Raw genomic sequence first — 15573 nt, 5'->3', positions numbered from 1 at the left:
CCTCGTGGCCCCAGGCGCTCCTTGTACCTGCATCACCCTAGTCTCTGCCTCTGTTGTCACATGGCCTTCTCCTCTGAGTGTCTCTTATAAGGACACTTGTCATTAGATTTAGAGCCCACCATAATCCAGGATGATCTCATCTTGAGGTCCTTAGCTTGATTATATCTGCAAAAGCCCTTTTTCTAAATAAAGTCGCATTCATAGTCTCTGGGGGTTTAGGATGTGAACATGTATTTTGGGGGGCCACCACTCAACCCAGCGCGTTGGAGACAAATACTGTGCTCGGTCGAGTGGTGTGGAACTGGAGCGCCCTCAGCATGACCCACATCTCTCTCCGCCTACCTGTGTCTGACAAACTTTCCTCATAAGGAAAATCATTCTTAGCTGCCAAAGTGCAATTGGAAGTTAACAAAAGCCCGTCAGACAGTTGGAGTACAACTAGCTGGAAAATAGAGCATGAATAATTCATTCAGCTTTGCCAGGGGAGGGGCTTGTAAATGAGACTAATTACGCTCGTTCCCGAGGGAGGTCAGTCCTGCCAGGAACCTTGGAAAGCAATGTTCCACAAGTGGATTCATGCAGCTGATCAGGAAACAGGGAGAAGCCACCTGGGAATTAGTCCTCGAAATGAAAGGGTGCTCCAGGGTCATACCCAGCCCCTCATTTTGCAAATGGGGGAAACTGAGGCTTTAGGAATGGAAATGATTTTTGCATGTGGCACTGAATCTTCCAGAGAGAGCTGAGACCAAGGCCAAGGGCCCCAGCTTCTGACCCAGCATTGGTCACTGCCAAAGTCAACGCCACTACGTATGGTCACTGTTGGACCAAGTGTGTTCAAGTCCATGAGCATGTGGCATGTGGGTGTGAGTCCAGGAGGAGTGCTTCCGGTGTCTGTTTGGGGCATAATTGTGCTATGGAGGCTTTTTCCACATCTACTTCCCTTGTCAGGAGTCCTTCTTCGGGTTCTTGCTTTGTGATGTGACTAAGGGACTCAACAGGGACAGCCCCACTCAATCACTAATTTCTTCCACACCCCCGAGGCAGCAGACATGGGCAGGTCCTTGGCGAGCTGAGCCAGAGGCCTTGGAGAGGCCATCCCAGGGCCAGCTGACCATGGATCCGGTTAGGTGGCCATGCCCTGAAGGACACTGCTGCTCCAGAGGTGCCAGCTGTGGCTCTGGGCCCTGGGATTCAGAGACACACGTTGCCCATGACTGGTTTTGTCTCCCTCCACCAAAGTCACGTGGAAATGAGGGCACTGTGTTTCACAGCTGTCTTTTCCTGGCACCCACTGTATCCAGAGTCCTTGTTTTTGGACACAGCAGGAGAGAGCCCCCGGATGATGCTTGGGCTGTAAGAACCTTGGTCCTGGGCTGTCGGTGGCCTTGGAGACTCTGTCTCCCCAGCCTGCACACAGGGCCCTGGAATCATGTGCTACACCCTTTGGCCAGCTCCGTGTCACCGTGGTTCAGGCGTGTTAGCTGTAGAGGGCTGCAGACAGAATTGGGCCCTGCATACTTTTAAAAGCCGTCGTGGCCTCATACAGATTTTTAGCAAGTGTTTGGAGAAGGCAGGCCAAAGCCAGGAGGAAATTGAACACCACTGTCACAAGGCCGTCGGGAGAGTTTAAGCATAATGGGGTAACCGGAAGCAGGAAGTAGGAAGCATGAAACAGGAAGTGCACACTCTGTAACTGAAGGAAATGGCCACACCCGTTTGCCTGGCCTTGGTCCCCAAGTGAGCCTGGGACCAGGATGTGGGGTCCTGGAAATGGGGCTCTGAGCTCCCCACTCTCTTTCTGGCCACCAAGGTCCACAGATTTCAGGGCTAAAAAGATGGTTTATAAGTACTAGCTTTAGTCTCCACGAGCCCGCGAGTTCAGATACCATACCTCTGATCGTTCTCTGTTGAGCTATGTTCTAGAATGTTCTGAGGATGGAAAGGAAAGTGTTTGGACAATGAATCAGTCAGGAGGGTTAGGTTATGCTGCAATGACAAATAATCAGAAAGTCTCAGAGGCTTACAACAGCCCACGAGCATTTCTTGCTTGTGCTCTGTGCCCACTGCAGGTCACCTGAGGCTTGGGTCTCACTGCAGAGGGAAAGGTGTCATGACAGACCACATGCTGACTCTCAAAGCTTCAGCCTGAAAGTGACGCATGCCACCTGTCACTTCCATCCTCCATTCATTCATTGGCGAAAGCAACAAGTCAGCTGGCTGCCCTGAGTTCCCTCGGGCTGATGGATAAGTCTCTCCCTGGAATGTTCAGAGAACTACCTGCAGGCAAAACCTCTTCACTTTATCCCATTGAGTCCTACCTGCCTCTCCAAGGAGGTTATAACTGTGTGAAACGGGGAAAGCTCGTGTCCCCTAACAAGGAGACAACCGGGATTCGGACCCGCCCTGTGCTCCCTGAGGCCTGGGCACCCCTGACCCCATCAGGATTCCTTTGACTCTTGTGTCTGGGGTCCTGCAGAGAGAACTTCACCCCTGTTTACCCAGACCCTTTCAGGCAGAACACCAAACAGGTGCCCCACTGACGGGTGTGACATTTCAGTAACCACCACGCTGTCCTCCAGACACCATTTTAAGTTCAGTAAGAAATTAAAGTCGTCTCAAGCAGGCACAGCCTCCTGAAAAGTTGTCAGCAGGCGCTTAGCCCACAGAGGATGAGGCTGCAAGGCTGATGTTGATGGAATTCGCATCACAGAAATCTTGTGTTTTTTTCTCTCTCAACCTTTAGTCTCATTTTGCGTGATTTAATCTCTGCTTCTTATCGTACCAGAAACCCACAGTTTCCAGGGAAACCGTTTCAGGCACTGGTGACATAGTCCCCTTCCCTGTCTCTTTATATTTTTATGTGACTCCAAGTTTCTGCTTGATGATGTGTTTCCAGGAACGAGATTTGAGTGTGAGCACAGAGACCCTCCTCGACGCTTCTAATTGCACAGATTCATCATCTTTTCTGATATTTTATAAACTCTCGTGTTTACAGAAAGCAGAAAATACCTCTTTTTTATTGAGAGAGGAAGCAGCCTAGGCGGGGAGGACAGAGGGCTGACAGCAGATGAGTCTCAGAGTTTCAATTAGTGTTTTCCAGATAAAACATAATGATGGCAGCTGACATTCATTAAGCTCTGAGTTGTGTCAGGCAGCGTGCCGAGGCCTTTGCCTTGTCTGGTCTTCACAGCAAACCTGTGAGGTTAGCGCTGTTGACCCATTTTATAGATGAGGAAGCCGAGGCACGGAGAGCTCTGAACCTCACCCACGATCACACAGCCAGGAGCTGGCTGAGCTGGGATTCGAACTCCATACTCTGACTCCAGGGCCCACAGGCAAATGCGGAGGGAGGAGAGGGCATTTCATTCAGAGGGAACAGGCTGTCAGAGCCCCGTGCAGGGCCGGGAAGACCTGAGACGGAGGGTGTCACTGTCAGAGAGGAAAGTGCCTCTAGGGCAGAACAGCCCACTAGTCAGATCTGAAACTGGAGAGGTAGAGAGAGACGCCGGGGGGTGCCAGGCCTGAATGCTACACCAAGGGGCTCCGACTTGCTGTTGGCAATGGGAACTGGCAGAAATCTAGCCTTACCAATCACTGCTGAGCCACCCTGGACAAGCTGCTTACCCTCTCTGGGCTCCAGTGTATCAGTCAGAGGTACTTCCTTTGCAAGCAACACAATTCTTGACTCTAAACAAAAAATGGATTTATTGGCTCCCATGTTTAACAGTCCAGGGGGCATGGCTTCGGGTGCAGCCTGATCCAGGATCAAAAGGTACTGCCAGATCTCTGCACTCCGTCTTTGGTGCTGTCTGCCCCACCTCAGGCTCCAGGGTCCCCTTGTCTCAGGAGCAGATACAAGCCCCTCCTCTCCACTCCACCCTGCCCGGCAGAGTTGATGGAGCTGCACCCCAGAATTCCCAGTCTCCCAGGTCCTGAGGCCCTTCCACTGGCACAGCTGACCCTGTGCGCTCATCCCACTTGGTGGTTGTGAGTCGGGGGTGGGAGGCACAGCTCAGAGCTGAAAACCCAGAGAGGCAGAGGACCTTTTCCCCCAAAGGAGAGTCTGGCTGCTGTGGGCAGAAGAAGGGGAATGGGCCCTGGAGGCGGGAGGGGAGCCGACAGATGTCTGCACACCCAGCTCCGGACACAGTTCACACAGTGATGCTCATCCAAAGTGCCCACAGACCAGCATGCTGTAGGCACTCAATAATTGTTCCTCGCCTTTAGGAAAAGGAAAGTGGGCGGAGGGGGGAGGCCTCACAAGTTGCCCTGCCACCTGGGCCGGGCAGCCGATGGGCATGTCTAGGGAGAGGGCACAGGTCAGGAGGGAGCTGGCAGGTCCAGCCTTGTGGGCACAGTGGGTGGGCACCCAGAAAGAGCAGTCAGCAGGTCTGCGGTCTGGGGACTCTCCTCTGGGGCGGATGTTTGTCCAGGAGCCTCAGGAACGGAGAGGCAACTCAGATGTGGGGTGGACAGGGGCTCGGGAGAGGTGTCGGGGAGACGCGGGCAGGCAGAGCAGTGAGGGGGCCCTCCCTTCACCACCCCGTCCTTGACCGGGCCAGATATCGTGGACATCAAGCCAGCCAACATGGAGGACCTCACGGAGGTGATCACGGCGTCTGAGTTCCACCCGCACCACTGCAACCTCTTCGTCTACAGCAGCAGCAAGGGCTCCCTGCGTCTCTGTGACATGCGGGCGGCCGCCCTGTGTGACAAGCACTCCAAACGTAAGTGCCCATGCCCGGGTTTTATTCTAAATGAGGTGAGAGACTGGCTGATTGAGAGCAAGGGCGTGACGTCATGAGAGGCGTCTTGGAAACCAGGAGACACTGCAAGGGGTCGTGTGGGGCAGGGGTGGGAGGAGCCCCTGCAGGGTCTCATTAGAGAAGAAACGGGGGACCCCAGGGTAGGACGGCAGAGTCGGGAGACGGGCCCCATTCTGGGTGTTCTTTGAAGGTGGAGCTGGCAAGCTTTGCCAAGCGATGTGGACCAGGGTGACTCCAAGGTCTGGCTTGTGCCTCACGGTGAAGGTGGGGCCCTTCTCTGGGGTGGGCACAGTAGGGGAGGGGCGGCTGGGAGGAGGGACAGGGACCAGCTGGCCAGTTTGGGACACAGCAGCACGAGATGGAGCGTATTGGGCTTCAAGGAGGGGTGTTGAGAAGGCAGCCAGAAGCCTGGAGATCAAGGTGTGGGAGTTACCTGTGTGTGGATGGACGGGAAGCCCGGGGCCAAGTCAGACGTGCAGGCCGTGGGTGTGGGCATGGCCGGCCCCACAACAGCAGCCCGGGCTGCATCCGCGTCCCAGCACTGACATAGCAAAGGGCCACAGCTTCGTGGTGTAAAACCCCACAGGTTTATTCTCTGCCAGTTCTGCAGCTCAGAAGTCTGATACGGGTGTCGGCAGGGCTGGTTCCTGTCTGGAGGCTCTGGGGGGGGGGTGTCTGTTTCCTCGCCTTTTCCCAGCTTCTAGGGGCCGCCTGCGCTTCTTGGCCCGTGGCCCCGTCCTCCACCTTCGATGCCAGCAGAGGCTGGTCAGGTGTTTCTCATGCTGCATCACACTGACTGAGTCCCTTCCACTGCCTCCCCCTTCCACTTTTAAGGATGCTCGCGAGGACGTGGGGCCCACCTTGATAGTCCAGGCAAAGCCCCCTAACCTGAAGGTCAGCTGATCATCAACCTTAGTCCCCGCTTTGCCACGCAGCATAACGTACATATGCCCGGGTTCTGTGGATAGGACGCAGACAGCCTCCGAGAAGGCGTTGCCACTGACCACCTTATGCCCACCGCCTGTGGCTCAGGCCACAGGTACCCCGAGGTTTGCCCGTGTTCAGCTCTGGGTCAGACTGACACGGAATAAGATTGGGGAAGAGAGGCGTCTGTCTGGTCTCTCCTGCTGGGTCCAGCCCTGACCCCATGTGTGAGCCCCGAGGCAGGAAGAAGTCCATGAGGCATCACGGTACCTCCTTGTTTCTAGGGGCCGATGCTCAGAAGCATTCTGAATGGGCAGCAGAGCCAATAACAAGTAAACGATGATGCTGTCTGTATAATGGGATATCGTTCAGTCATTTCAAATATTGATTTGGAAGGTTTTTAATGACACGGGAAAATGCGAAAAGATCCCATGGGGAGAAAAAAGCATGGAATGACTTCTTCCCCCCCTCTCCCCCCACCAAATGGAAACAGAAAGCAATGGAAAGAATACACCAAGAAAATGTCCCTCGTGGTGAGCTCTGAGAAGCGGCTGTTGCTTTCTCCTCTACATGTGTCTGTGTACTTGTATTTTAGCTACAGATTTCAGCATTGCATCAAGAAAAACGGTGTGTGTGTGTGAAGGGTGGTGTTTAGGGAGGAGAGAGACAGTTTTGGGTACCCCGCAATGTTTGAATGATGTTCTTCAGAGGGCTGGAGGTGGAAGTCACAGGCCCCCTGAGCTTTTGTAACTGTGACACCCCCAGGGGGTCTGAACAAACAGAGCGGCACCCACCAGGGCAGCTGTCACCTGTACATTCCTGAGCAGGCACACCGGCTTAGATTCCGGGCGTGGACCTGGGATACGCCTGCTGGTGTTCTAGCTGCGTGTGAACCAGCCTACAGACTCAGTTGTAAGAACCATAACTTCATTTTCGATGACTCAACTCAACTCTGTTTCCTCCCCGCCACCTCCCAGCGCGATGGCGGCGTCCGCCTCTCTCCAGAAGGCTTTGGCAGAGATAAAGGAAGGGCCATTTGGGTTCTGACCACCACGGGCTTTAGCTGTGCCAGGTGATGCCTGGGCTAGGGCTCCTGCTGAGAACGTTTTGCATAAATGCAAAAATTATGCTTTTGGCATAAATGCTCATAGGCGAAGTTGGTCTCTAGTTGTCTTCTACTCCCATTTTGCCCAGTTTTATTAAGATTTTTCTACTCTTGTCAAATGAGCTGGGCCGCTTTTTCTCTCTTTTCCTGGAACAGTTAGTGTATCAGAGTCTTTGTAACATCCAAGTGTCAACCCTTTATTGTTGTTTTTACAGGTTTTCTGTGGAGTTAATTTTGTATGTTGAAAGTTTTTTGCATTCTCAAACTTGATGTCCTGCATAGAACTTTGTCTTTAATGCCAGTGACGGGTCCGTTCACCAGCCTCTTCCTGTGCCTCCACAGCTTCCGTTTCCTTTTCCTATTTAATTTGCCGTAAGTGGTGAGTAGGTGAAACGTCGGTCCTTCTGTAGCCTGTGTCCAGATTGCATTCGTTCTTAGTTTTCGTGAGAAATCAAGCAAGCAGCCGATCGCCACTGAGTAGGTATATTAGTAATCAGAACACAAATGGCTGTTATTCAAGTTAGACTTTTTAAAAAAGGGACTTGGAGATTCGAACTCGTTCTTTACATCTCACTCCCATCCATTTATCCAGTTACTGCTCAAAACTCAGAGACTGGCTGAGAGTGACACCCCAGAGATGGGCGGTCACAGCATCTCGTTCCCAGTAGGTAAGATCATGGTTTTCTGTTCACCGAGTGAAGGGCGTCCCGGATCACATGTGGATGTTCATGGCTGCCGTTGCACAGATGAGGAAACGGAGGCTCACGGAAGACCAGTGGCCCCCCCAAGCCCCCATCAGGGGCAGAGCTGGGGCGCACGGGGGCTGCCACTGGCCCACAGCTTCCTGTCTTTCTCCAAAGCAGTAGAAACCGAGGTCTTTTGTCTGCTAGTCATTATGACAGTGTAACCATGGAAACGACTGTACATGAGTCCTCAAAATAGACAGTTATTTCTGCTTTTAACAGCACAGAGTCTGCCAGAAGGAAGGCTGCAGCAGAGCACAGAGATTTCTCAGAGTAGGTGGTAATGATAATGGCTACCCCTCGGGCGACCCCTCCCGCGTCCTGTCCCGTGCAGGGTGAAATAACCACAGCTAGCATTTGACGAGTGCTTGCTGCACACCAGGTGTCGTGCTAAGTTTCCATCCCGTTCTATCCTCAGAGCTACCCTACGATGGAGGTACCGTGCTATTCATTTTACAGACCAGGAAACTGAGTGTATTAGTTTCCTGTGGCTGCTGTAATAAATTGCCACGCTCTTAGGGGCTTAAAACAACACAAATTTATTCTTTTACAACTCTGGCGCTCAGAGGTCTAAAATCCAGGCTATGTTCCCTCTGGAAGCTTCAGGGGGAGACTCTGTTTCCTTTTCTTTTCTAGCTTCTAGAGGCCCCTGCAGCCCTCTGCCTTCCAAGTCCAGCAGTGCAGCCTCTGCTTCCATCACCCCATCTCCTCTCCTGCCCTTGGCCTTCCGACTCCCCTCTCAGGGGAACCTCTGTGGTTATAGTGGGGCCACCAGAGAAACCAAGACAACCTCCGCAGCTCAACATCCTTAATGACATCTGCAAAGTCTTTTGCCATGTGAGACAATAGATGCCATTGACTGTTTGCCACATTGAGGCTTACCACAGAGAGGTTAAGACATTTTCCCAAGGTCACGCAGCTAGGTAGAACCAGGATAGAGGCTTCGGTAGCCTCATGCCTACCGACCTGTGCTCTTTCTCACTTAGCTTTCACAGAACTCTTGTGGGAATTGTGGGTGAGCCAGGTTCATTTAAAGGGGATGGGTGGGGTAACCCCAGGACTCACCCCTGGTAATGGATCTGGGGTGGAAAGACCAGACCCAGCCACCCTCTGCTGGGAAGGCTCCAGATATTTAGGGGTCAAGCTGGGGCAAAGTCTCCCAACAGAGGAACAGCTGGTGTGAAGGCCCTGTGGCTGGGTCCTGAAGCCCCTGTGGCTGGAGCAAAGCAGGGGGGAGGTCAGAGAGGTGAATGTGCAGGGCGGGGGCGGCGTCCAGAGGGCTGTACAGACCACAGTGAGAGCTTCAGGTTTACTCCGAAAGGATGGGAGCCGGAGGGGGCTCTGGGCAGGACCGGATCTCTCTGGCTGCTGAGTGGAGAGTAATCGTGAGGTGGGGGTGGGAGTGGGCGCCAGCTGGGAGGTCAGCGTGTTCACTCGGGCAGAAGACGCTGATGCTGTGAGCGCGTGGGCAGGCGGAGGCGTGCAGGTGTCATCAGGTCCTGCATCGGAATGGCGAGCAGGAGAGGAGAGGGTGGCTGCAGGCAGGCTGCCTCCGAGAGGAGGCGCTGCCTCATGGAGCACTTGGACTGATCGATCCATGGGAGCATTCAGTGGGGGAGGTGTCTGGAGGCGTCGCGGGTGCTCTGCTGCGGTTGAGGTGGCTGGCGAAGGCGTCTCTGGTCCTTGAAGAAGGGAAAAGAGCAAAGCTGGGCAGAGAGGTGAGGGGAGCCTGGCTGCAGTGGGGCAAAGGCCAAGAGGTGGGGGCAGGTCGTGCCCAGCCGGGGGCCACAGTCAGGGTTGGATTTTATTTTGTCTGGTGGGGTCTGTCCGCCAGTGCTGAGCAGGGGACAGTTACAAGCAGAGAATGACAACTGTCAACTCTTCATTAGCGAGTGTTCCTTGCGCCCACCTCCTTGAGTGACTCCGTGTCCCCCCCACTCGGCACAGCCTCAGTCTTCCTGGTGGCAGGGGCCAGGGGTGGGAAGGCGGCCATGCAGGAGGCCCCTGCCCCAACGGCGGCATCGTGCGGGAGTGACGCGATGCCAGGTACCCAGGGTACCCTGTGACCCACACCCCCTCTGCTCCTTTTACTGCTGCGTAGGCCTCCCCCCAGCTCCTCTCAGGGTTCTGCCCAAGGCAAGCTAGTCTGGGCGGCTTGAGCCGGAGGGGGCAGCCTGGACACATGTGCTCACCATTCGAGTGGGTGTCCTTATATAATATCAGCAGAGGAGGGACCTGTTGCTGGGGCAACCAAGAACAACCACCAGGCAGGCGCCATCTGCTCCTTCAGGCCCGTGTCCTTCTGTGTCCTCTGCCTCCACGGACTGCAGGCCCCAACCTCCGCATGGCCAGCTGTTTCCATCCAAGGTCTCGCTGACCTGTACAACTGCCCCTGAATGTGTGACTCAAGCCCATGAAGTCCTCCTGTCCAACCCTGAGCCCCTCCACCCATCTGATCAACTCTGCCTGTGCCGTGTAACCCCCACCTGCCCACCCCTGCCCGGAGGAGACCATCCGCACACTAACATCACATAGCAGGTGCCACTGAGAGGGACACACAGCAAGAACCAGGGCACTCAGAGGCCACTTCCAGCAGGTACAGGCCTCCCTGCTGGGCCTAGAAACTTAAGTGGAGTTGTATCAGGTTGGGGATGAAATGTGTCAGGAAAGGCACAGAGAAGAGGTGGCATCAACAGGCAGCACTGGAAGGTTCTGTCTGCTCGGCGAGCAGGGCTGGGCCCTGAGTCAGGCTCCAGGCTGGGCAGGGATGCCAAGATCATCAATGACAGAGGCCAGACCCCTGTCCCCAGGGAGCTCCCAGCCTCATGAGATGACCACACACCCCTGCTGGGGCCAGACAAGAGGGCACCCTGGGGTGTGAGGGCAACAGGGGTGAGCATTTGATTTCTTTGGAGCATCTGGGTCAAGATGCACAGAGAGCTGGGCGTTTGAGTTGGGGTTTGGAAGGATGTATAGGAGTTGGTAGGAAAGACAGGGGCTACAAATGGGAAAGGAAATTTCAGGGAGAGAAAACAATGTGAAAAAAATAACTATAAAAATAGTTAACCCAGTTTTATTGAGCAGCCGCTGCCAGTCCGTCACTTGGCTGGTGCTTCCTGGTATTACCTTTGGCGGTCCCATCATTCTGTTCTCCAGGTGAGGGAACTGGCATTCAGAGAGGTTAAGGAGCTGGCCCGGGGTCACACAAAGCTTTGCTCCGCTCCACTGCCTGGTACGTGGCAGGGTAAGGGCTAGGATAAGGCAAGCAAGGTGCCTAGGACACATTACAGGGGGCATTCATTTAAGGTGACCCTGGGAGCTGTCCAATGTGGTGGTGTCCCAGGGGGCTTGCTTGCCTCCCGCTACTCGAGGCTCTGGGGCCCTGTTGGGAAAGGGGGTTAGCGTGTGGCTGCAGGAAGCTGACTTTGTGTCTGTGAGGCTGGAGCAGCAGGCCGGTTGGGGCCTGATTAGGGAGCTTGTCACACATGTGTGGGATCCTGGACCCCGATCCTGTGGGCGCTGGGAGCCATGCAGGGTTTTAAGCAAAGAGGGACGCCCTCAGTGTTGTGTGTGGGGCTGGAGAGGAATGCTGGCAGCGGCCTCTGGCTTCGCTTCCGTTTCCTTGATGCACAGATACTTCAGGGCCTTGGCTGGGCTCCCTGGGGCCCTTGTACTTCACTTTGGCGACTGGGGGCGGGGGGCTTCCCACCTGTCCCCCGTGTGTAACAGCAGTGACACCATGAGACACCAAGCAGTGACACTGTGGTTGTCAGGGAACCAGCTAGGCCCACGAGAGCCTTAATTATGCAAAATCATTAAAAGAGAAATAGGATCGCGGTTTGTCCTGATTCAGAGCCCCCTAACTTTAAAATAATTAGGACGGGGATAGAGGTGACAGGGCTCTGGGATGGTTCCTTGAAACTCTAGGCAGCAATAATTATCATGAAATGTCCTTAGCGATTCCATCAATTAGAGGGAGACCCCCTATCTCATTTGTACCCTGGGGGTCTTGCAGTCGTGTATGTCTGTGTGTGTGTGTGTGTGTGTGTGTGTGTGTGTGTGTGTGTGTGGTGGGCAGGGCTGGACAGGGACTGATAATGGCATAGGGCGTCGTAGATTTTGCTGTTGCTTGATTTAAAAAAATGGTTGTATCAAAAAAGATATCCATAGACATGTTTAAAAAGAAAAATACAAACTTTTAGGTGTAATTCATTTCAGGCTTGTGACTATCCCTTCCCGTTAATCGTTTGCAGTTCTGATCCTTTTGTGCTTAGAAAACCATCGCACGTGCCGAGTCCAGCCAGAACTGAGGTTACCGGGGGCCGTTTGGTGTCCATTTTCGGTTGTTGATTAGATCTTCCTCTCAGCCTTTGACCTTTGTGGTTTCCTGCTCCGTGAAGCTGGCGGAAGTCCCAGCCTATGGCTCTGTGACATCCCGTGTGGACGCACCGCTGTGTATTGGTCCCCATCCACCTACCTAACCCCACTAGGCATGCTAGGAGCTCTGCAGGGTGCAGGGGCGAAGTGAGCTGGGAGTGGTGTAGGTGGGGGCTGACCGGAGGAAACCACCGAGGTGGGAAGGGGGTACAAAGGCCCCCTTCACAATCAGATGTAAGAGACAGACCCCGCTTTACGTTTTTATAACCCGCCTCTGTTCTGACCCCTAGCGACAGAAATGCTAGTTCAGTCAAGAGAGGTTTCCCCTGCGTACCTGGGGCAGTGCTGGGGCCACCTGGGTTTCTGCGGAGAGTTTAGGGTCCCCCTTCCCTCAAACCCTCAGCCCTGGTCCTCCCAAATACTAGGTCTATACCCTTGATCATTTCATTAAAGTAAGAAACCAAGTATTGAATTTTTTCTCTTTACTTCGGGTATCTGAGAGAAGAGGTAAATGTTTGATCCTGTTTTGGCTTCACAAAGAAAAATTATGACTGTTTATACCTGCAGCAGTAAAGATGTCAGTGTAATCATTATTACCAGGGCACAACACGTGATTTTGGGAGAGGACCAATCAGAATTCAGAGGTTCTAGAGGTTAAAGGTGGCCTCCCAGGAGGTCTCCATCCTCCCAGGAGGAAATCCCAGAGAAAGCCACACCTCGCCATGCCCTCCGTCCTCTCAGGACCTTCTGTGGCGCCCCGTTGCCTGTGGGGTGACGTCCTTCTCTTGGCTGACAGCGCCTTGCTCACTCTTTCCTCCGTCTGCATGGCCTCCAGCTCGTCCGTGTCTCAGGGCCTTTGCACGTGCTGCACCTGCCTGGAGCGCTCCTCTCCTGGTGCCTGCACTGTTCCCTCCCTCCTTCACTCAGATCTCTGCTCAAACATCAGCCCCCACAGAGGCCCCCGCCTGTCCCGCTCTCCTCCCAGCACTCCTTGCTGCCTGACAGGATAGCATGTCCTTGCGTTTCATTGTCCATCTTTGCGAGAAGAGCCTCCCGGACAGCGGGGGCTTTGAGTTGCTTACAGCAGCTCCTCAGGGCCTGGAACAGTGCCTGGCACAGGGAAGGCGCTCTGTATGGATTGGGTGACTGAGAATGAACGAATGAATGAATGAATGAATGAATGAATACACGAGAGCATCCGATCAGCATGAAGGGTTTCCAGCCACCCTGCAGAGGGGAGCTAGGCAGAGTGTGTTTCTGGGAAAGGCGGAGACGATGTCTGCTTTGGACAACAGGGAGAACAGGGGTCTCGGATGTGGCTACAGGGCTGGGACAGACCTGGGAAGTAGGATATGGGACTTTGTGACCAGGAGGAAGGGGCAGGGAGAGCACTCTTGTGAGCCTCTGGGGAGACGTGGTCAGCTCTGTGCTCCCTGTTTCAGGGCCTGGCAACCACGCGGCCGTTTTCCATGGGGGCAGCTGGACAGGTTGCCAAATGTTTAAGTGTTTCCATACTTGCTGGCCAACGGCTGCCAACCGACCACCACCCTCTTCCCCGATCCGCAGGCCCGTCCGTGGCCCAACGTCCTAAGAAGCTAATGCTTGGCCAGCAGGGACCCTAGTCCCTGCCCTGTTCCGGGACCAGGGCCACTGTAGGACCTGATGGGCCAGTGAGGGCGCTGGTGAGCAAACTGGTAGGACAGCCAGCAATGGACATGAGCTTGGAAGAGCTTGGAACAGAGGGCCCAGGGCCAGTGAGAGCCATAAGCAGTGGCCGGCCTAGTCCAGGACGTGGTCCAGCACATGGGAGAAAGTCAGGACGCCTCACAATCCTGGTGTTCAGCAGCATGGCCACTAGGAGGCAGTAGAGTGCAGCAATCCGGTGTTTCAATTCTGCTGCCAACGCGCGGCGTTCTTCCCGCTCTGAGACCTCAGGTGTGGTTTCCAGCCATCCATGCCTTGGTTTCCTTGGCTATAAAGTGGGAATACTACTACTACTTTTATTGGGGGGTTAGATGCAGTAAGGCACAGAAAGGGCTCAGCACAGACTGGCTCAGAATCTCAGTAAACATTGCTGGTTCTTCTTTCTTTGCAGGATCTGTTCGGGCCCAGTGCCTGATAGGTGTTTAGTCCTACTCGTAGGTTTGATGAATGAATGAATGACATACAGTGTGTTCGCAGGGTGGAAACAGAGTCGTGTGTCATTGTGACCCCATGGGCAGGAACACCCTGGTGACAGCCGTCATTTCTCTGTCTCCGCAGTCTTCGAGGAGCCCGAGGACCCCAGCAACCGCTCTTTCTTTTCGGAAATAATCTCCTCTGTGTCGGATGTCAAATTCAGCCACAGCGGCCGGTACATGCTCACCCGGGATTACCTCACTGTCAAGGTCTGGGACCTGAACATGGAGGCGAGGCCCATCGAGACCTACCAGGTGGGCTGCGGCCTGCACAAGCTTGGGGTCCCTTCCTGTGCTGAGAACTCCCACGGAGGGGCTTTCCTACCCACAGGGCTTTCACAGGCCCATTTTGTAGGTGAAGACACCGAGGCTCAGGAAACCTAGCAGCACAGCTCGGCCACAGGCTGGAGGGCCTGCTCAGCCCTGCCTGGCAGGGAGCTGTGAGTGTCCTCTGCTTGCTGGCTCCTGGCCCAGGCAGGGCTGTGACCGGCCTGTGGTCTGGGGCCCAGGGCACCAAGGTGAGCCTCGGGCTGGGCCCGTTTTGAGGGTACAGGTGAGTAAGGGTGCAGATAATGGCGTCCCTCCCCAGGAGCCAGCGTCTGCCGTTCTGCCATTAAGACGGCAAGATTTGTCCTCTCTGGGGAGCGTCGTTAGTGCATGGAGTGGTGAAACGGGACTGTGTTACATTTCTAAGCCCTCGGCACAGGCCTTTTAAGACAGGCCTGCAGGGTGAGGCCTGGGGCACCTGATGGGAGCATCTTTATTATTATTTTTCTGTTGCAATCCATCTCGATATACTAGGGAGTAGAAAATAAAATCCACGGGGTGTTAAAATAAAATAGAGACTTGAAAGAAATGTGGGAGTGCTTTAAATTTGCTTTAAAGCTGTTTGCAGTTATGTCTTTATCTTGGGAGATCAGGGGGGCTTCTGGGAGGTGATGTTTGTGCTGCACTTCGGAGGGCGAGTAGGATTTGGTTGTGCAGATGTGAGTGGGAAACGCACCCCCACCCCGAAGCCCCAGCCAAACCCTTTCACCAAGTATTAGGAGTACATGGGGTTCCACACACTTGACATTTGTCACCTCTACTTCTTACTGCCCCTGTGAAGGGGGTGCCGTCAGCCCCTTTTGGCAGAAAGGGAAGCTGGGGTGCTGAGAGGTTAGGACTTGAGGGAGCTGCCTCATAGCTGGGCAGTGACAGGTTCAGAGCCCATGTGGGAGCCCTGTGCCTCCCTTCCCTGTCCTCCTTCATTGCCAAGGCCAGGGGTAGGGAGGTGTGCTGGGGGGCAGAAGGGGCCCCACTGGGAAGGGGTGCAGAGCTGAAAGGCGAGGACAGGGGGTTCCTGGAGGCCACATGCCCACAAGGACACCTGGCATGGTTCTGGTCCATTACCCACCTTCCCTCGGTTCTACTCCGTCCTTGGGATGGATTCATGAAAGGGCCAGCACAGCTCCTTGTGACAACCCCTCTGTAAGCCTTGT

General features: G+C 54.4%; 1 protein-coding gene across 3 annotated transcripts in view; it reads left to right on the top strand.

Moving 5' to 3' along the window:
* Positions 1-15573, top strand: part of PPP2R2C (protein phosphatase 2 regulatory subunit Bgamma) — a 69216-nt gene that overhangs the window by 46269 nt on the left and 7374 nt on the right. For all 3 annotated transcript variants that reach the window (XM_019628454.1, XM_019628453.1, XM_019628452.1), the window contains exons 6-7: positions 4563-4727; positions 14178-14347. In XM_019628454.1, the coding sequence (XP_019483999.1) occupies positions 4563-4727; positions 14178-14347 (335 nt within the window). The remainder of the gene's footprint in view (positions 1-4562; positions 4728-14177; positions 14348-15573) is intronic.

The sequence above is a fragment of the Hipposideros armiger genome, unplaced genomic scaffold (genome assembly GCF_001890085.2).
Source record: "Hipposideros armiger isolate ML-2016 unplaced genomic scaffold, ASM189008v1 scaffold_790, whole genome shotgun sequence".
NCBI classification, from domain to species: domain Eukaryota; kingdom Metazoa; phylum Chordata; class Mammalia; order Chiroptera; family Hipposideridae; genus Hipposideros; species Hipposideros armiger.
This window is presented reverse-complemented; position numbering and strand designations above follow the sequence as displayed.